General features: G+C 37.5%; 1 protein-coding gene across 5 annotated transcripts in view; it reads right to left on the bottom strand.

The window, feature by feature from the left end:
- MGAT5 (alpha-1,6-mannosylglycoprotein 6-beta-N-acetylglucosaminyltransferase) overlaps positions 1-22,351 on the bottom strand; it is a 135,970-nt gene that overhangs the window by 68,458 nt on the left and 45,161 nt on the right. For all 5 annotated transcript variants that reach the window (XM_026852188.1, XM_026852184.1, XM_026852187.1 and 2 more), the window contains exons 2-3: positions 17,525-17,913; positions 13,427-13,594 (exon numbers count right to left, since the gene is read on the bottom strand). In XM_026852188.1, the coding sequence (XP_026707989.1) occupies positions 13,427-13,594; positions 17,525-17,762 (406 nt within the window). In that variant the 5' untranslated portion in view covers positions 17,763-17,913. The remainder of the gene's footprint in view (positions 1-13,426; positions 13,595-17,524; positions 17,914-22,351) is intronic.

The following is a 22,351-nucleotide window of genomic DNA, read 5'->3' as shown; positions in this document are numbered from 1 at the left end:
ACATAAATACCTAGTGTGCTAGATGTATGACTTATACCAATTGCATTTTAATGAGTATCTTGTGACCTGTCAAAAAAAAGGAAGGATGGAGAAAAAAAACCCAACAAAATACAGAGAACGGCCTCGTTATTGGTAGATACACAACTGTAGTCTAGATACCTGTTTGCTTTTGTCATATGTAAACACATTTTCTACATGCAAGTCTGTTTTTGTAGATGGGCAGTGATCTTCGCTAGCGTTCACTGTTCACAAGGTTTTACAGGGCCCCTGTATTTGCAAGATCTACTTGCAAGAATAAAAACTGCCATCTTCCAACAGTCACATATTGCACCAGCCACACACTTCCAACAGCTCAGAGCAGCTGTTTCAGTACTACGTACAGACACTTTCCAAGCAGAAAGCCAACCCTCCCAGCTCTCCCTGTCCCTGCCCATTCGAAGAAGTAAAAAGCAAAAGGCAGACATTTATGTCAGCAGTAGGTACAGATTTTCTCAGGCTTCTGGTCTCTCTTGCAGTCAGCTGCACTAGGGCTTTTCCAGAGCAGTCCCACTCTTGATTTTCCACTGGGATGATTTACATACAAACAGCATACTGATCTTGCCAGGATAATCTATATGTATATGGAACACAGAACACTAACGCCCACTATGATCACCTCTAACCACGTTGAAATGCTTGGTGAAGCATTAATGTCTCCAGTAGTATTTCCAAGAGTACCCAACATCTTCCACCCTCCTTGCCAGCAATAGTAAACACTCTTAGGATTCACCTTCGTCAAAAACGTTAACATCATTTTTCCACCATTACAGACTCTGCAAATGCTTCACATGCTCACCAGCTCTCCACTCCATTTTCCCCCTCAGCCTTACCATGGATCTGTCCCAAACATCTGTATCAACTTCCACTCCCTTCATTCACAACTACTTATCAGGTAATAGCATAGCAAAGGCAATTCTATAAAGCTTAAATACAAACTGTCCCATGAAAGAATTTACATGAAGTATTATCCAGAGTCAAACCAAGTGTAACAATATATGTATATAGGAGGAAATTAATGTGAAAGAACAGAAGAAGCAATAGAGAAAAGCTCTGTTCCATCCGAGTACCCCCTAGACAAGCAATCTTCCCTTTGTGCCTGCAAATAGGAAGTTAGCTGATATACTCAGACTGGAAACCCATCTTCAAGGAGGTAGTCCAAAGCAACACAGTGCCTGCAGAAATGGGAAAGTCAGTATGGGAACATACTGGTTTCTGCACATAAGCCTGAGAATTAAATGCAAAAGTCGGAATTCACTTGTGAATAATTTCAATGGTTCCAGTGAACTACTTGCATTGAAGCTGAACCCCTTCCTGGCCATAGCCAGTGGGAGTTCTAGGTTAAGAAACATCTCTTCCAATTTTTTTCTTCCTTAATGATCAGAACCTGTATGAAGAATTACATTTCTGCTCCTCTAGCTGCTCACTAGTCATGGAGGGTGTGCTGAAGCCTATTGGTAGCAGCTAGTAGCCTGTGGGCAACAAAAACGCTCCCTCCCCCATCCTTACTAAACGCTGTTCTGAACTAGTTATAAATATGAAACATCAGTGTAAAATATCTAAAGTCAAGGAAGCTGCAAGCAGCTTCTTTAAATACAAATTCATAGCTACAAATTAACAGTCCAGCTTGCCCTCATCAAACCTTGCTGCACAGCTGGACCAGCAGAAGCAGCGATGGCAGGACAGTATTCCCTAGTGTGTCTCCAGCTCAGTGTGGGCCCATACTGCCAAAATTAGCTCACTCCTTTTTCATGTATATGCTTCAATATTCCATGCTAACTAGGAGCTGGCTCTTTTTAAAGAGGAATCCAGAGGGGAACAAATCTTGCACATCACATGGACAGTCAGGACCAACATCAACACTTTACACTTTTGAATGGATCACAAGGGAGATGAAGCAAGTGGAACCCTGGGGATGCTGACTGTACTGGTTTTGGCTGGGACAGAGCAAATTTTCTTCATAGTAGCTAGCAGGGGACTATGTTTTGGATTTGTGCTGAAAACAGCATTGATAACAGAGATGTTTTCATTACTGCTGAGCAGTGCTTACACAGCATCAAGGCCTCTTCTGCTTCTCACACCACCCACCAGCGAGGAGGCTGGGGGTGCACAAGAAGCTCGGAGGGGACAGAGCTAGGACAGCTGACCCTGGGATATCCCAGACCACAGGACATCATGCTCAGCATATAAAGCTGAGGGAATATCCTGGTTCAGCTAGGATAGGGTTAAGTTTCCCAGCAGAGAGGGGGAAGGGATCTCCAGCTGGGTTATTCATACCATGCTGACATCAGGTCCAGTGCAGCATCGCAGGATACTTTCTCCTTTGTGGCTTTGATCATGGGAAGCACACGAGCGAGCTGTCTGTATCCACTGCGGTATTTCTCTGTATATCTTTTGTCTTGTTTACTGTTATTACTGTTTATTGTTGTTATCATTGCCTCTGTTGTTGTTCAGATTATTACACTGTTGTATTAAATTTCCTCTTCTTTTAACCTGAGGTTTGTGCCTTACTTGTGTCCGAGGGTGGGGGAGGGACAACGGCAACGTACTCTCCAGTCCCGGCAGGGCCTAAACCACCACAGAGAAGGAGGAAGAAGTGGGGACGACGTTTGGAGTGATGGTGTTTGTCTTCCCAAGTCATTTATGTGAGATGGAGCCCGGCTTTCCTGGGAATGGCTGAACACCTGCCGGCTGATGGGAAGTGGTGAATGAATTACTTGTTTTCCTCTGCTTGTGTGCATGGCTTTTGCTTTACTTATTGAACTGCCTTTATCTCAACCTACAAGTTTTCCCAAATTTTACTCTTCCAAGTCCCTCCCAAGTGGGATGGGGGGGAGAGTGAGCGAGCAGCTATGTGATGCTTAGTTACTGGCTGAGGTTAAACCATGACACTGATCTACATACCAGGGTCTTCCAAACCACAGAAAGCAAGTATTAAAATACAATTCATTTTGAAGATGTTGAAAAAACCTAAATCCCAGTATTTTTTATTAAAAAGGTCTGGATAGAGGTATTATGCTGTTACCAAATTCATGTTAGATAGTTCTTTCTTGAAGGGGAAAAATTATTAAGGCAGACATTAAAGATAGTTTCGTTGGAAAACAGCATTTGAGAAACCACAAGGATTTTTATCCTTAATTAGGATTTATTTAATTTAAAATGCAAGTTCTGAGATCTCTTTTCCCAGCCAAAACTTAGAACTTGCAGCCAAAAAAGTCAGAAATACAGCAACTGTCAAGTCAGTACAAAGCAACAGTAGTTAATGCACACACTTTTTTCTTTTAAACTTTGTGTGAGCCATGATATTAATTTCTATTCCAGACACCTGTTTTTGAAGTCATACGCAGCTTATCTCCTCTTGACTGCTGTTGTGCGAAGACATAATTATTAAACATTTATCTCATATGATCTTACATTAAAAGTCAATTCACTGACAAATTGAAAATATGAATGTGAGCATCTTACAAACCTAAGAGCACAAAGATGTTACAGATTATCCTGGAAAAATTAGAAAATATTGATAAAACACCAATCAACTCTACATTTAAAAGAACTCTTCACATACAGTGCTCTGTTTGTGAGGTCATGGGTTATTCAATACGTAGCTAACAAACTCTATCCCCATGTTTAGAAAGGAACCATATGTTCACTTCGCAAATGCCTGTGGCTGTTCAAAGATACACAGCTCTGCATCAAGAGATCGTTAGTGCACAGCAGGTGCTGAACCTGTGAACAATCATCAGTTATTTCAGTGCAAAGTCTAGCACATTAGCATGAATGACTTGACAGATTTAAGCTAAGCCACCTAACCTTGCACTGGAAAAGATACTTCTTCCTTGTCGCTCTGTAAGAGCAACTATATCAGCTAAAATCCCATGCCTTTGACACCGCTCTCTTTAAACCCCAGTTCACAGCTACTGGTCTGAATTGTCTCTTGCAATTAAACTTCATGTCCCCAGGTTCTGTTTGTTTTAGTGAAGCTCCACAACACCTAAGAAAGAATTATGTGATTTAAAACACAATCTGTGATAGGGAATTGATTTTTTTTGTTTGTTTCCTTGTTACTCTCTAATAAAACAGTAAAAATAAGCAATAGTGAGTGCTACATATATATTTTGTCCCTTTCCTATATTGAACATCCTTCAAATAATGTGCTTTGTAACAGGCTAAAAAAATTCTGCTTCAATTTTTATCCAGCAGACAGTTAGGCAGTCTAGAAATAATCCACTAAGCCCACTGTTATAATTAGCTACTCAACAGTGACTGTTGTTTGATAGGTATTCTATTTGTCATAAGTTTTAAAATAGCAATATTGGTTAAAACAAATGAAAAAGCCACAATACCGCTGAAATTGCAAACTGTGACTCCAGCAGCCTATCTAGTCTGGTAAGGGCTAACTCTTCATTCTTCAGAGAATGGAAATGTCTTAAAATTTAACATGACACAAAACTTTATATAGTTTGGAACCTTGAGGCTAAAACTCAGATTTTTTCGGACTAGTGAAAAAAAGCTTATTAGAATATCTTTTCATGATATATAAATAGCACAGGTAATAGCTCAACTCAAAAGTGTTTCCCATCACGAAAGCTCATAAAATCAGAAACGTCCTTAGTATAAAAAGTACAGAGCAATCACATCAGATCACGTCTATTCACCAATTTAATCTCTATTTGTTCTTTTTCTGGTTTTGATCATTAATATATTCTTACTTTACTTCATGGAGCCCTTCTCTTGTTTCTATTTCAGTTCTGAAATCTGGTATCTATGCTTAGACACAACACTGTAGTTAGGACCGGTTGGCTTGTGTAAGGTCTCCTTTCCCTTCTCCCACTAATTAACACATTCTCAATTTAATTCATATTTTTCAGCTCCAGCTGGTAAGATTTCTTTAAAGAGAGAATTTGCAGTGTCAACATATCAACACTATCAACATATTCAATGAAATGAGCTAAAGGTTTCAAGATTTTAAATGCGGAGCATAAAATGCTTTCTACTAACATTTTAGAAACTTCAGTAGCAAAGCATTGGCATGATTTAAAGAAAAAAAGAAAAACTTTACTACTACTAGTCCATCCTCACACCAGCTGTGCTGCTGTGTTCCATTAACGCTACTGTAATCAATGCAGTGCTGGGAGAATTCAAGTAGTAGTCAAGTGGTTAATCAAAATGCAGCCCAGGGGACCACTAACAGACCCCTTCAGCATTACTAATACAGCTTAGCACTGCAGCAGAAAATATTCACGTGTGGTCTTCTGCACAGTCATTGCACTGTGCTGCAATAGTGAGGCTTGAAAACACACAATACTCCCCAGCATTGTGCTATTGCCTTTGTGAGAGACAAATGGATAGCAAAATGGGAAAAACTGCTTGGTATTATATACAGTGTGGAAAAAGAATACAGTGATGAAGGCACAATAATGAGTCAAAGCAAAGCATCACCCTCAGAAATCCATAATCTTGGCTGTTAGAACCAGTGCAGCTTCCATCCTATTACATTTGGTACACACAGACGTTCTGTGGGGACAAGTTTGTTTACAGAACCTTGTACATATTATGTTAGCTGAAGAAAAGCCTGCTGTAGTCCTCTTAAGACAGGAATACAGATTCAGAAATTCAAAATAATACACAATATCTTAGCTTTTTTTAACCTAGTCTCTGCAAGTACAGAACTACGGGGTGAACTGTGGCTGCAGACTGCTAAAACTAATGATGCTGTCATGTGTGTAACGAAGTTCACTGGAAAGAGAGCCATGGAAAGAAATCAACTGATCAGGAAGTTACCTGAGTCTTCCTCCCCACCTAAAAGGCTTCACTGTGCCAATCCCAAGTCTTTAGGAAGGAGGACATGAAAATATCATGACAAAGGTCATTCTCACCATAGTAAGATTAAATAAAAAGTCTGCTTGCAGCATTGCCAAAGCTGACTTGTCAGGCTGCCTTGCTACATATTCAAAAAGAATGCCAGATATCTGACAGGCATCCAAGCCATCATGTCTTAAATGACAAGTAAATACTGAAGTCTGCATCCTAATGAGTGACTTTAAAGATGTTAACAGTAAAGTTGTTAAAAGATAACTCAACAGTCAATACGGCAGAACAAGTTAATGCATAAGGCAGAAAAGCTATGGAAACTTTCAACAGATACACCAAAAATACTCTCCCTCAGTGAGCAGTGCTACATACAGCAGCCTGACTTAACCATTCTTAGTCTTAGAAAGAGTTCTGCAAGTACCATCTATGTACAAGAAGGGTGTGAAGGAGGATTTGACATGAACCTTCACTTGCTCATTTTTATGGGATCAAAGAGACACAATTAAAATCTTCAGAAGTGACACTTTTCAAGGCAAAAGAACATTTTGTAAACAACCAGTCTGGCACAGTTTTCAGTGCAGTTATACTATCTGAGGTGTTAGATGCTAACACTTTATCAAAAATCTAGCTTTTCACCGAACAAGCACAGTGGAGTGATGACAATGGCCTCAGAGCATCTTGGTCCTTGCTTTATTTTAACAGTTTTATTTTAAAAAAGTCATTTTGCAACATGCATATTCGGAATTAATACCACTATTATTTAGCAGTGGTTTAAAGTCTGAGGAATTGAAACAGTTTTAGCTTGCTCAAATCAAGCTTTTTCCCACAGCTGCAAGAACACAGCAAGAGTTCACAATTCAGTAAAAAAACCACCCCAAAACAAAGCCCAAACCAAAAACCAACCCACAACACACAAACCCCAAAGACCTGCTTACCAAAAAAAAAAAAAAGAAAAATCACATGGAGAAGAGAGAGGACTGATTCTTTGATCATGTTTGTGCATGCAGATTGCCCTATCCAATGAAATATGCTTACTGCAATACTGTCCCACAAAAATCAAGGATTTCTTTCATAGTTATCTCAGAAAAGCACAGCTGTTAAAAGCCAAGTTGCCTAAACCAAACTGATCTTGTGCCTGTCACATGGAAGCAAGGATTCATCTACAACAGAAGCAGCTATGTAGACAAGCTCTGCTTGAAAGTGCCATGGTTTCATATTTCCCCATTTCTCTTTAATTATCTCCAAAACAGCAACTTTAATTATCTCCAAAACAGCAAGTTTACCTGGGGTGTTGCTTGTGGCAGTAGCTCAAAGCTTCCTGTCCTAAAGGCTGACAAAAACTCTTTACCTGCTAGGCACTCACGGTTTAGATTAATGCTTTCTTTTGTGTATGGGAATACATTACTTCCCACAAATGCAGAAAGGATGGCTACCAAATATATTAAAAGGTTTTCAGATACAACTTGGACAAATAAAGACAGAGAGGAGAGAGAGAAGAAAAGAGGACTTTATTGCTTCTGAAACCAATCAGCTGAAGCCTTGTAAGTATCTTTATTATTAATTCACATTTTTTATAAACAAAATGGAGATTCTGAAAAAGCATTTGAAAATTGTCAGTATCAAAAGAACCAGATTGTTTGATGTTTTTGAGGAGAGAAGGAAAGTATGCTTATGATTTTACACATGGATCTAAAGAGGGGGGAAAAAAAAAAAAAGTAACACCTAACCTCCCACTCAAACTACCCAAGGTGCTCCATGGCTTTGCTTTTTAACATCATCTATGCAGCTTCACCCTCTAGTAGATGTTCTACCTTCAGCTCCTTTGAGATTAGGATTAAAGATATTTATAATACTAAGAGCTCATCCTCTATTATTGTTTCACACAGAGAAGAGAACCTGTTTGCTCTTGGGCTTCCCTCTATAAAAGTTCTGCGAAACTAACTTCAGAGGAAGAAACCAGGTGCAGTGCCACGCTACAAACATGAAACCTAAACACACCAAGGATATGAATACACAGTACAGTCTACACATAAATTAACAATGCCAGTTGTCTGAGAGTCTGAACAGGCAGAGAGATTTCTGGTCTCTAAATGGGAACTCAAAAATTAATCGAATAGAATTCTGAGTCCATCTACTTCAGAGACAGCTGAGTTACAGTCCTTGCTAAATCCTCAACATTTCCTGCTACCAACTGTTATCACCTTCTTATTATGAACGAGCATAATCCAGATGGATTTTCTTCAGATCCTTTTATCTGCCAAAAACTCTACACACACCACAGAGCACTATTTTCCATTGCAGATTTCGCCACTGTCGTCTCAGTTCTACTCCACACTTGACAGCAGAGGTGGAACAATTTTAAAAAAATTCTCCATGTCTCACCAAATAAGGAGCATAACTGTTGAAGAGACCTTTGTAAGTGATGAATAACTTTATTTCCAAACAGCCCTTAAATTTTAAAGACTCATATTCTTAGATGTTTGCACATCTGGCCAAAGTACAATTATAAATCTTAGTCAAAGAATATGTTCTACTTATGCTTGGAGATCTCCAACTACCAGCATATCTCAGGCTTCAGTATGGTAATGAAGAGTCTACTCACTGAAAGAAAAAGTCATGGGCTCTGTACCAAGTAATATGAAGTAATCATATAAATTGCTTATTTAGGCTACAGTGGTCAAAGCACAGGCTAAAAATTTATCAAAACTGTTTTTAGGAAGACACAAACATTTCTGTTAGGGTGTTACGAGGCATAAATAGCCATGATGATTACTGTTTGGCCAGAGATTATTCAATTTTTGGCTGTATTAATATACCTAAAACAAAGATAGGTATTTTTTCCAAACTGATAAACAGTTTGATTATTTCCCATGCTAATGCCTCCTTTATCCTTTGCTGACAGGCTCTTTCAGAGAAGATATTGCTCATTCCTTCAATAAGCAATTTATATTGGATTATTCTAGCATAATACTTCAGGTTATAACACCTCCTGGTCTAACACTTACCTGGACCTCTCCAAACTTTGTGGCTCACATTGCCTAATGCTTTCCACAGTCAAGAGTACATTCTGGTTTCTTGAACGCTGCTGCTTTTTTTTTTTTTTTCCCCCCCCTAAATAAATCTTTGCTAGCCAAGTACTTCCCTAATATCTTTTCAAGATGCTATCACTTATTCACCAGGAAAATCTACAGAAGCTGTTGATAAAAGTTTTAGAAGACATTTGGTAGGCCTTCAAATGACAACGTCGTTAGAAACAGTAGTTACAGTTGTATTAAAAGAAGTTACAAAATTCATTATTATTAGGTCTTTTCTCATCCGTCTGGTTCAGAGGAAATTTTTCATCTGCTTTTACACCCGTAAGGCTGCAAAGACTGTGTATTCCTTTATTAACACTGTCATCCAGTTACAGGCAACTGCTGCCCAGTAGCACAGAGCAAATCTGTTCCTCGGGGGAACATGAGCTACTCAAATTTATTTGCCCAGGCAGCTGCAATGACCACCCTTAAACTGTAGAAGAGTATTAAAAATATAAAAAAGAACACAGATTTTTTTTTTTTTCTTCATTGGATTCCATGTTGCAATGTCAAGAGACTTGAGGTGACTGAAGGGTGGTTTTAGCTCAGATGTAGTGCTTTAGAAGAAGTAACCTTGCAAGTTGATTAGTTATAAGTAAGAACCTTCCTGGACCAACAGACATTTTGCCATCAAGATGTATACTGGGCAAAAATTAAATACCCTCTGCCCTCAGTTCATTGAGAAATGTCAGCATCTTAAATTGATTTTTCAACCACTTTGCAACTGACAACCATTTCTCAACATACATTCTCTTCACTGTTACCTGGATTACTTACATAGTCACATTCAAACTCCTATCTCAGCTAAGCTAAAAACAATGTATATACACATTCACATATTCTAATACTATAAATATTCATTTTTTTACATTATTCTAGTTGTCTATACAGAAGAGACAGACAGGTGTCCTTAATCTCACAGAAAATAATTTTGTGATCCATAAATCTGAATCATGGTCACATACCAGTTGTGTTTATTAAAGTCAGATAAAACCATAACCTGGACTGATTTCAGTAACTTAACCCTGGAACTAAACCAGGATTCTTGCATTATCACGATCCTCTCCCCATAGCATATGGATACTGTTCTTAGGGCTGCTTTCTGAATACAGCAACGTACCTAATGAAAAGAATTCTACTTGCAGATAGGCTTTGGGAGAAGACATGTTGACTCATCATCATTTCTGTTCTTCCTAGTTTGCAAGTAAGAGTGTACTTTTTTTTTCCCCACAAAAATGTTCCTAATACTTAAAACACATGAGGAAGAAAAGCTCATAGCACTCTGAGATTGACAAGCCTAGCTTGCTGTGGTAGTTAGTTTTCAATTATAATAAAAATATTATGTCTTTCTCTTGATTTTTTTGTCCAGTCATAATCAGCAATGGGGACAAGCATTTACAGTACAATCACCTTCCTGTCATTCTATTATGTCTCATTTTATCATTTGTATCTACTCAGGTAGTATAAAACAAACAGTACACTTTACACAAGGTCAGTGAAGACAAAATGCAGGTTTCAGGATGATTAGTGACGCTACTATCTACTACCAAGGTGTACAAGCAGTGTCAATAGATGCTAAGGTGCATCTTGAGCCCACATGAAGCCTGCATGATGCTTCATTTATTTCAGGAACACTTTCCATAGGTAAAGGGACATGGTTATACAGATTATAGAATCGGGTCTCAGTGTGCTGTGACAGCTCAATCCAAAAATAATAAATGCATGAAGTAGCTCTACTGGAAACAGGACTCTTCTAGGGAAGCCTGCTAATGACACCGCACTGTTGCACTGATGAATGAGGCTATAAAATGCCTAATTTACTTCAGAGTTTTAAGCAGCAACTCCAAGGCAAATAAAGATTTGCAAAAAAAATAGACTCAAGAAGTCTTTAAAAAACATTACTAAAAATATTAAACATGATTTTGTTAGGATGCTCCATCCTAACAAAGGTGGTCCTGACAGAAAAAGTGAAATTACTAACAGTAGCTAACATGAATTTGTCTACAGTCAGCATTAAAATATTACAGCTGATAAAGAGAAAAACAGTAATCCTAACATGTTTGTTTTCTGCAATCACTTCATAGCATAAGAGCTGAATAAACTATTATAAAGAAAATAATGGAAGTATCATGTGTTTGTAAACATACATGATTCAACTCCAGCAAAATGACAAACTGTTGGGTAACAAAATGTCTTCCCTACAAAAATTTTCAGATTACCTCAATTGCTCTAGCACAATAAAAAAGAATGCTGTTGCAATATTACAAACAAAACCAATGCTGTAGCTTGTATTGTAATCACAATGTTTACTCACCTAGCTTATTTTCCAAACAATTCCTTCCTAACAGAGAAGGTATTTATATTATGCTTTTACTGGAATCATATGGCTTCCAGAGTTTGCCACTGTCAGTAAACTGCTATGAAGACAGAAGTAGAAACAAGTTTTTCATTTCTATTTGGCTGCCTCTGATCAGATGAATTTCCACTGGCTGCTTTAAACGGATGAACAGTAGCACTTTAACATAAGGATTAGCTTCAAGTTCTATTCTACCCATTGGTACTCTGGAGATAACCAACAGTAACATTATCCAAGCAGGCACCAGAACAATACATTAATCAAACCTTAAGAAACTGTTTCCTAAAGGTTTTTCTGTTGTTGCTGTTTAATACAGTTGCTTCAGATATTTTAAACAGTGTACCAAGAGCCAAAGGTAAAAAAACTGAAGCTCTAACAAGACAAACTGTTTTTTGCCACAGAGCAAGCCTCAGGCAGCAAAAAGCTATGTAAACACTGCAAACTCAAAACTCCTACCAAGCTCCTTAAATGTTGCTCGTGAGAACAAAAATTGTGAATCCAGCAAACTCCAGGAATAACAAACAAAACTCAGTTCACCCTAAGAACTGATGGGATGTTTCCTGGTCAGATAAGAACAATGATCCTTTACCTAGAAATTTATAAGCAACCACATGAATATGCTTCTTCAAATTATCTGCAAATCTACTGAAATAAGAGCATCATGTCTCTCTCTTGTCCAGCTACAAAAAAAAGAAAATATACAAGCATGTTTTTCATTTTATATATAGCCCAGAAACTGTAACAATATTGTACTAGCACACTCTGTCAAAGGGGAAGCTCTTCCAGTGAAGATCTTGTATTGTATCCCTTGTGGTAGTAACACAGTTCACCCAATTAGTAGTCTGCAGGTGCTACACCTCCTTCAGTTACCTGTATCTAATCTGCCTTCAGATTAACCAAGAGAAGAGACACAGGGGTAAAAAAAAGGACCACAAGGCAAGCAGCAGTAAACCACACCTGTCAAGGGCTGTTGTAAATGCTTATAAACATACTTTTACTATGTGGCAAGAGAGACATAAAGGTCTGTCTCACCCAGAGATAATATGCTTTCAACATCCTGGTAGAGGCAAATACAGCTGGGACAGAGCAGCTGACAGCAACTCTGCTGGTGTACTGTACTGGGGTACTCCCAAGTACATCCGCTCTCCCAGACTTCCTGTCAGTGGCATTACCCTAGCCAACACCTGCTTCTCTGTTTTGACAAATTTAAGAGGGTAACACCCTCACAACAGAAATATTTAATTTTACAGGAAACCCAAGCACAAGCAGAACACAGCTATCAACCTATTTACTGAGTTGCCCTAACTGTTCTGCTCTGCTCCCTTGTGGGGACTGCAAATATCATCAGCAGGGCAGACTAAGATCTTCCTATAGGACAGCCAGTACCTGTTTAGACTTGGTGGCAGAGCAAAACGCAGGGCAACAGACTAGGCAGTATAAACAAAATTTATTCAGTGCACCAACCACATTCACAGCTGGGAATACTAAAGCAACCAAGATGTGCAGGTAAAGAGGCCAGAAGGCATTCTACCACCACAGGATGACTCAAATGCTTTGAGAAGTTGTAAGGGTAGCAAACAGTCCATTCAGTGAAGACAAAATTTAGGACTTCAAATGATGTTTTAAAACATACATTTATTTACTCTGAGGGTACCAGGTAGGTCATCTCTCTGTGTGTGTCAAATCATAAAAGCTATTTAGCAGAGTAGGGAAGGACATTTTAAAATCATATCCATTAACAAACATAAATGTTTTCTTTCAGTTAATAACCAATGAAGTGCATATGGTAGAATGCAAAGCAGATTCATATCAACCCTAGTAATTAGGCTTAGAGACAAAACACCTGCCCAGTTCCATGATTCTAAAGTGCAACCATTTAAACTATGAAACATCTACTATGAACAAGGTAGACTATACCCCTTTGGTGAAAACTTGATTTTCTTCAATGTGTTCAAGTTACCATAGGAGAAAATCTTCCTGAGCTTGTAAAAGACCACTGGACTTAAGATTGCCATTGATACAAGCTAGACTTTGAATTTTGTTTCCTAAGACATAACAAATATCTAACACTGAAACATCATGTTAGGGCCAAGAGAGAAAAATACAGATTAAACAGCCCATAAATATTTTAAACAACTACTATACCCACCTGCTACATTAAGCTTTTCAACTGCTCCTAAGCTGGGAGCAGGAGTGGTAGTATTGTTGGTAGAGTTTGCTCCTGTTCCATTAAGTACAAGATTTTCCACCTTGGACTCCAGCTTCCCAATGCGCTGCAAGATATTATCCAACAAGACAGCAAGTGTCTTTTTCAAATCTACAAATGAAAATGAAAAGTTAAATTACTTAATAATGCAATGCATACTGTCAGACAGAATCAAAAATAGATACAAGAATGAGAGTGGAATATATATAGGCACTTTCTCAGCACAAATCTTTACATTAGTAGTTCTATACACTAATGTTCCCTAATTTGTTCAGCCTCAGATACAAGTTTCCCTGGACATGGAATCTGTCTTCCTGTATACTTTACAAAGCACATGGCAACTCACATACATATCCTATATTCAAGGGAAGTGTACACCTTTATGAGTACACACAGGAACCAAAAAAAAAAAAAAAAAAGGAAACTGCTTGAAGAATAATGGATCTAAAGTTAAAACTATATTCAAGTACTATCAGAGCAACACTCTGTTAAGATGCTCAGTCACCTGGAAACAAAAATCTCTTTCCCAAAAGGGAAAGCTTTGAGTTAGTACAAAAACCTTCTCCTGCATCTCATTTGGTATGCCAAACAGTGCACAACTGCATTGGCAAAAAAATGTTAAATTCAACCTTTCTGTCATGTACACAAAACACCACAAATCACCTGTTTCTTTCCTTCAGTCTGTTGGTGATTGCCTCTACCTATCTATTTGGTCTGACACAGCACTTCCTTCACATGGAAGGCGACAAACAATAACAGGAGTTTGCATATCAAATGCCAATCTGGAAAGAGTTCTCTGGTATTTTTTCTTTCCCTTTCCTTTTGTTCAGATTTCTTGAAGTAGCATAGACAGTTAGGCAAGCTAAAAGAACTGTGGGCAAGAGGGGAAAAATAGACCACTATCAGTCTAAACTGTGTAATTATAGTGGCAAGAAGCCAAAGAACATGAAAGAAAGTATTGTTCTTTGTTCATTTACCCTTGTCTCAGGATTAAAGAATTTGGTATGATGAATTTGCATTATTTTCCCATTTAATTACACAAAATAATTACATGTGCATATGTATAATACATTTTCTGCTTTCCCCAACTTTAGAATCAAATAACTTTTTGATCTGTAATAGAAAATTTCTCCACATATCTGAAGAGATTACTCTGCCCCTACATCAGCTGTATTTTTGCCACACTTACTTTGTGCTGCCTTTATTTTTTTCCATGACTAGCCCAATTCTGGTGCAAATGAGAGAGTAAATAAGAAAAGGCTATTATTTTAGAAAGCTTATAATTATTTTTTCCAAATAAAAGGAGAGTTATATTTATTCCACGGAGCCATAAAGTAGGTCTTTTTCTTTATAGCTATGTTTTCCATTGTCCTTTAAAGATCAGAAGATGGAATCTTTAGCACTAATGATCTGGACTATTTTAAAAGGGGTAAAACCAGCAGAGTGTGCTGAAGAAAAGAAAAGACTGAAGCAGGGACATGAACAAAACCATGGTAAGGAGGAGGAAAAAAAAATATAGGAAAAAAGTTGTAAAAGAAAATAAAATTCAGGAAACAATGAGGAAGAAACAGAGCATAAAGGCATACACAGATCAGGAAGAAAAAAATGGATACAAATTGTAATTTTTTAATACTGATACCAAAACATATGAGAGACTTACCAGAACAAAAAAGCAAACGGAGACTAGTTTGCAAAGGAGAGGGCAGAAGCCCAGATTCATAATAATTTTTGTAAGAGAACTGTTTACTGCTATAAAAATCTAACACTCACTATGTATATTTGGACTGCAACTTTTGAAAGGAATATGTTTGACCCACCTACCTGACAGGTGAATATATGGTAGAAAGAAAAAGTGAGAAAATGAACAAGCTGTGCAATCACATTTAAGGAATCACTGAAAACCTTTTGGCTGGGTAAAAGCAGCCAAATCAAGCAAACTTAAAACTTTATTGAACATGGAAATCATGACTGTGCTTGCTAATAGCAATCAGAGGATAAAATGAAAAGAAATAAGTAGGTTAAATATCAAGGGTGTTGATTTTCATAGAACAGTGAACCAACTTCTACCCATTATCATTAGACATTAATGTGTTTATTCCTGAGCAGCTAAACTGATCATTTGCTATCAACAAATCATTTGGTATGCCAAACAGGACAAACTAACCTACTTATTAAGTAATTATCTTACTCAGTTTCATAAAGTATTATTTAATATGGTGTTATTCACTTACCATAGCACCTTGCTTAATATTATAAATACATTACTATTAATTTTGCATCATTCCAAACTCCTTAACTGAAAACACCTGTCCAAACTTGTCTTTAAACTTAAAATTATTCTCAGCCATGAAACTTGAAATTTCTACACAAAACTTAGCTTTACCTTCACAGAAGCATTACAAAATTCTATCACCCCCTTTCAAATGGAGTTTAACTTCTCCTAGGGAACTTGATCACTGCTTGGTGGCAATCAACTTAATCCTCAGTGGGATTTGGAACAGGAAATGAAGGCCACAGGCAACAAGCTGCAGGGGGAATTTAGCCTGAGGATATCCTGTGCCCTCAGACCTAACTAGGGCATGTATTAATGCAGTTACCCTTCAATTTCTGGAGACATATTGTTTAGGAGGTTTACTTGGGTTTTTTCTTCTTTAATTCACCTACCATCAACCACTCTTACAAGATGATGAGACACTGACCATGGCTACACAGCAGACAGGGTTTTGGTTTAAACCTACACACACAATGCTCTAGGGACCTCTACTTGCTTGATGGTCTTCAATCTAAATATCGATCTAGTACCACTGTTTAACTTGTGTTGCTTTGTAAGATTACAATACCAGTATAGTTCAACATGCAGTCACTAATCAGTAGAAATTACAGAATAAGGATAGCTTGTTATTTAAGCAAAGTGATATAACTGTTAGCTATGTTTGGGATGATAAACTCAGGCTTACAGGCAAGCACATTCACACAGTCAAAAATTTGGGGTTTTTTAAAGGAAGAAAAAGGTAATAGAAACAAGACACGGAGACAACCTCCTCGGAGGGTATTTTCATAATGTGCACCAAAAAGTAAAGTGTATTAAGAGAAAACTAGAGAAAAAGATGCAGCTATTATCTGTTGCATCCTAGCCTTTATTCTGTCTAAACCTACACAAAAAATCTATCCACTTTCTTCAGAACTGAACATTAAGGCAACTATAAAAGGAAACAAATCTAGATGACTATTTAGCCATTAACCTTCCAGGTAGCCTGAAAGTGCATAGCTAAGTACGAAAAAAGGTGAGTTTAAAAAATGCTAAATAAGTAAGGTGTATGATGTGTTCTTATCATATTGAAAAGGGGACACACCTAACCTAAAATTGGATTGTATTTTTATTTTCATAATATTTCCTGGTAATATGCTTTGTTCTTTTCTGCATGGTTTGTCACACACATGCACACAAACTTACCTCTCATGTTGCACAAAATGGAAGAGAGTAAGCATTAAAACTTACTGCTGAACAAAGCACTGAAACTCTACAAAAAGAGTTCTCTACCCCGAGGCAATGATATATTTAAGCTTAATTTAATCTTATACCAGATAAATAAACTTAAATGTTGAGTAAATTGACTGAATAAAAGAAGTGAAATCGGAAAGAAGAAGAAATAAACATAGCAGGTCTCTACTTTATCAGTAAGGCAAATTCTTTCATGAGGAATTTCTTAGATCACTGACACACAAACAGGAAAGTTTCCTATTTCTCTAAAAAAAGCAAAAAAGTTTTTTTAAATTAAGTTCTAACAAATAACCTGAGACCTACTACATATAACTATTAGACAGATGTAGTAAAAATTAGCAGACAACTTCTTTTCCAAGTGACTGGAAATGTAAAATTTGTCCAATTTCATACTTACAAGTGATGATTGTTTTCTCCATCTGTGCAGGAAATCCACAGCACAAAGTATTGTCAATTGAATAACATCATGAAGTAAAATGTTTGGACAATTTAGAAAAAACCTTAATCAGATTATCATGTAATCTAAAGCACACACTTACCGTACGCTGTCACTGTCCCAACATAAGGCCCATCAACCACATTTTTATTTTCTTCGGCTAATGCTTTGATGTATCTTTTGCTGAGATCCAAAATTTGCTCACGCAGGACTGAACTGCTTTCGTGTTGCGTTTGCTGCTGAATAGTAAAATGCAGAAGCATCATTCCCCAAATGAAACCAAAAGTCACCAGAAAAAAGCCAAGTTTCTGAGAGGACAGCTTCCATGGAGAGAATGCCATGATTCCCAACAGCTTCACACAGTTACTGCAAAGGTTCCTAAAGCATGAAGCCAAACAGCAAGTTCATGGTCCAGGTATATAAATATCACAGAGCAGGACTCAGTCTTATTCCAACTCCTTAGTCAACGTATATCCGTATTTCAGTTCCATCCTGTCGCAAGAGGAAAGAAAAGCAGCATAATTACCAAAATATATTAGAAGTTTTTACTAGGTCTTCACTCTAACTGGTACTGAACAGGAGTAGACAATATGCTGTCTTTGTGAATGTTTAATTTGTATGTATCAACATTGCACTGTACTAGACAGAGCACAAAGAAGCTGAGAAAAGCACTGGAAAGAGAACAAAGAGGGAGCGATGCGCCTGAGCAGGTGTAGAACACCTCTCAGTATCTGGATCAAATTCAATGCTTGAAGTTTCTAAGTTGAGTTTCAAGGTAAGGCTGCTTTAACGTATTTTGTGTGTGTGCGTATGTGTATACAAAACTTTGTGATGTTGCCAGTGCAGCAATTTAAGACATATCTCAACATAATTCAGTTCTCAGAAGACAAGTAATTTTAGCTGGCAGTGACACTGCTCAGAGTTCCTGGCAAGAGCTACGGCATATGGCTAGATAGGTGATCAGGAAATCAGACTCCCTCAGGGGTAAAGAGGAAAAAAGAAATCTACATTATTTAAGCCAATACACTCTCCTGGCTTACAATGCAAGCAGTCCGAAGGTTGAAATAATCTCCTCTTGCTACTGTGTGGCCTCTACCATGCAGTTACTCCTTATTCATAAAACATAGTCCAATGTGTCTGCTCTTTGCAATTAAATTCAAAACACATACTTCTGAATGCTATAACATGTCTTCTGTACATAAAATTAATATTCTTAGAGCTTTTCACACACTAGGGAAAAGTAAGACACAGCAGGACCATTTTTTTCATGGTAAACTCAAAGATAAAACCTGGCATAAACAATCCAAAGGCAAGAAAAGCTCTGTGATGAGGGCTAGAAGAAGGGTCCTTAGCATAAAACCCAGCAAGGAGATAGGTAATTAAAAGGTAATTAAGTGTAACCTATCATGTTAAAACACAGATTTGGTAAAATGTTATCCTTTTAACTTCATAATGCTCCCAGACAGGATTAGGGAACATAATGTTCCCTTCCATTCTGCACTTGCACAGATAATGCAGATGTTACTCTGTTTTAATAGGATAATTACACAGATGCCTGCTAGCGGTGCTCCCTGTTTGTTAAAATTCCCTTTAGATCTTCTGCTTTCAGTTGAACCAGCAGTTCTGCAGAGGGACAAGAAATACCTTTGGACCATTTATTCTCCAACGTCTTACGTGTGCATTTAGCATTATTGATTATTATTGATTGCAGAAGTGAATGTGCATTACATAGTAAACTAAAAGCAGACAAGGCAGCGACTGTACCATGCATTTACATTGCTAAAAGAACAAATTCACAGCCATCTTCTGCTTGAGAAGGAATGGTGCAGAAAAATGAATTGCAAGTACAGTAAAAAAAAGATGATAAAGCCCTTGAGTTGACTTTTTCCACACTTAAAATATCTCAATAAAAAAAATGAATGGTCTCAACAGAGAAAATGAAGGACTCTGTTTAATGCTGCTCTCCATAAACATAAGTTAATTTTCCAAGAAATGGCAGAGGGAAGTTTCACTTCTTTCGTTTAATTTAATCATGGCCTTGGGACACCCTTGGGCTGACTAAAATGTACATTGTTATCTCATTAAAAACTGAGTGGTTTACTATTCTCTTGCAGTATCTGGTGTGATATAGAAAATTCCATAGTTTAAAACAACATCGCAATTTTAAAAAGAAATCTGAACTAGTCAAGATTAACTCTCCCAATGACTTAATTTCAAGCAAGAATTGACAGCATCCTCTAAAGCAATAACATCTGTTGTTACAAAAGTCAATATTTCTTCCTCAATTATCTGTTGTTTGTGAAGTGGAAGACACTGAATAAGAAAGTAAACCTATTATCAGCAAGCTTTAACAGACAAATGTAAAGGTTTTTTATGACTAGTTGTTTAGGAAAAAAACCTCGCAGAACATGATTAACATTAAAACCAGCAATAAAATAATGAAAGCATTTCACATTATTCTTTTTAAAGTTCTAGAACAGAAACAAGGATGATTACAAAAACCAGTGTATGTCTGACCTATGAGAATGATCTACTTAAATACAGATACTGACTTTTCTATTTTGTTTATCAACAGAAAAAAAAGCCTTGAATCCACTCGAACATTGTAAGATAGATGGGAAATGTTAAGTTTTGCCATAAGAAAGGATTAAAATGCATTGACAGATGGAAGAATGACCCCCATTATTTCGAGTGCTAGAAGAAAAAAAAAAAACAAAACAAACCACAAGCCCCAAACACCACAAACCAGCCCTATTTCTACTACCATTTAAGCAACTCCAGAGGATAGCGACTTGATGAATGCTCAACAACATGCATTTATCTAATTAACTTTACAGCACTGCTGGTAGCCATGGACATTTGGAAAGGGCACAAGAGAAAAATCTTTCCCTCCCTCCACTTCTATGGCCAGATGCACACCTGCACCAACTTCAGTATATATTTAATCCCAGATTTGACAGATGTCAATGACTGCTACACAACAATTCCATGGTTAATACTTACCACATACCTGTAACAACTCATTATTTGGTATCTAAGTGGACAATGGTCAGAAGATACCAAGGCGTTATGAGGAATGCATGAAGACAGCAGCACAGAAACATCTCAGTGGTATTTCTGTTTTGACAGGAAATTAATAACTGAAGTGAGCAACAGTTGAAGCAGTAAAGATACATTTGTCTACTGTAATCACTTGTGGAGTTTGATAGTGGCTGCTGACTAATTATCTCTCTGCCCATACCAAGTACACCAATCCCAAACTTAAGGCGGTAGCATATTTCCCTTATTCTCCCCTTTGCCTTAGAAATGTTCTCAAAGGAGCTGATCCTGTTAACTATTAAGTCCTTTTCCTAGTCTCCAAAAGGCACAATGGGAGTCATATCTAAAGAGGATACGGAAACTATGTATTTGTATGTGCCTCTAAAGGATGACAGTTTTTTGGGGTTTTTTATATAAGCTTTGGAAAAAGGTGGTCTCACTCTAAGACAACTCTTGAAATAATTCCAGCACCGCTCTGGAATCTTGATATGTCATAGTTGTGAAGTTGTTTGTGAAACCGTTAGGAAGATAATCCCTCCTGATTTACTGAGAGTAGCTAATGTACCAAAACTAAATGCCAAGTGTGAAAAACAGGGTGAAAGTGAAAAGACATACAAGACAAGAAAACCTTTAATAAAGAGCAGCTTTTTCATGTTCTTCCTTAAATTCAACTCTAACCAGCCAAAATCTCACTGTAACTGAACCAAAACACTGGTGGTTTGTTTTGTGGTTTTCTGGGCTTTTTTGGTTTTTATACACAGACCAGTCACACCCTTTGTATACCACAATTTAAAACAGAACTGCATCTACCCTTAGCAAAAATGATTAGCATATTTCTTTGAAAAATGGCTAACGTTACACCCATTTACATAAGCATAAGAATTTTAAAAGTCTTATTGTCTTAGTACTTTTAGTACTTCTAACAGCTTCATTAAAAACACATTTTTTGTTCTATATTTAATGAAATCCTGCTCAACAGCTGGTCAGTTCACTAGCTGCAGAGGATAACATTACCATGATGATGTCATCACAACAAAAAACCCTTCATGCTATTGAGAATCGTATCAGGAAGGTACACCAACACTAAATTGATCTGTACATCAGCGATGCAAACTTCTCAGCATTTTAAGCCTTTACTGCTAGGTTTTTGTTTGGTTTGGAGTTTCTTTTGGTGTTGGGTTTTTCTTAAAATGCTTTGTGAACAGATTTTGGTGACACAATTATCTACAAGAGATTAAGCAAAGTCTCTTTGTAAGTATGTAGATATACAAAGCTTGATGCTCTCTGTCCAATCTGTACCTATTTAAGAAGTGATACTTCCTCAGGGTAAACTTGGAACAGCACTATCCTCAGGATAGTCAGGATTTGACTGTTTATCAGCTGAATGCCCTATTCATCAATAGCTCCACAGTGCCAAAACCATAACTAGCTGGGGCCAAAGCAGAAGCTGTTGCACCCATAAAAGTATTGCAGCAGATTGAGTAGTATTTAATTATTAGCTTGTTAGGAACTCAAACATAAGTAAACTTATACAATGTTTACCAGTCATACTGTATATGTATTTCTGTACCAAGTGGCTTGGTAAAAATAGTATTACCTGTGCTAGGAACAGCCCTCAGGCCTTAATGCCAGCTGCGTTCCTATGCCAAAGTACAAGGCCCAAATTTTGGCCTCTCATGCTTGTGAAATTGTTAGGAGAACTTGCTATGTGAGCTAGAGCTGGGTACCAGGTGCCTCTTGTTATGGCATACAGCTTCAATAGGAGATAAGAACAAAGACCTTTAAAATACAGGCACAGGCCCATAAAGCAGAAGCCCCATAACTGTAAGCAACTCAGTGATGGTCAATTATTAGTCACTGATGAAGTACACCTTGAGCTTTGGGGGGGGGG

The sequence above is a fragment of the Athene cunicularia genome, assembly GCF_003259725.1.
Source record: "Athene cunicularia isolate RWA chromosome 7 unlocalized genomic scaffold, athCun1 chr7_part1, whole genome shotgun sequence".
Taxonomy (NCBI): Eukaryota; Metazoa; Chordata; class Aves; order Strigiformes; family Strigidae; genus Athene; species Athene cunicularia.
This window is presented reverse-complemented; position numbering and strand designations above follow the sequence as displayed.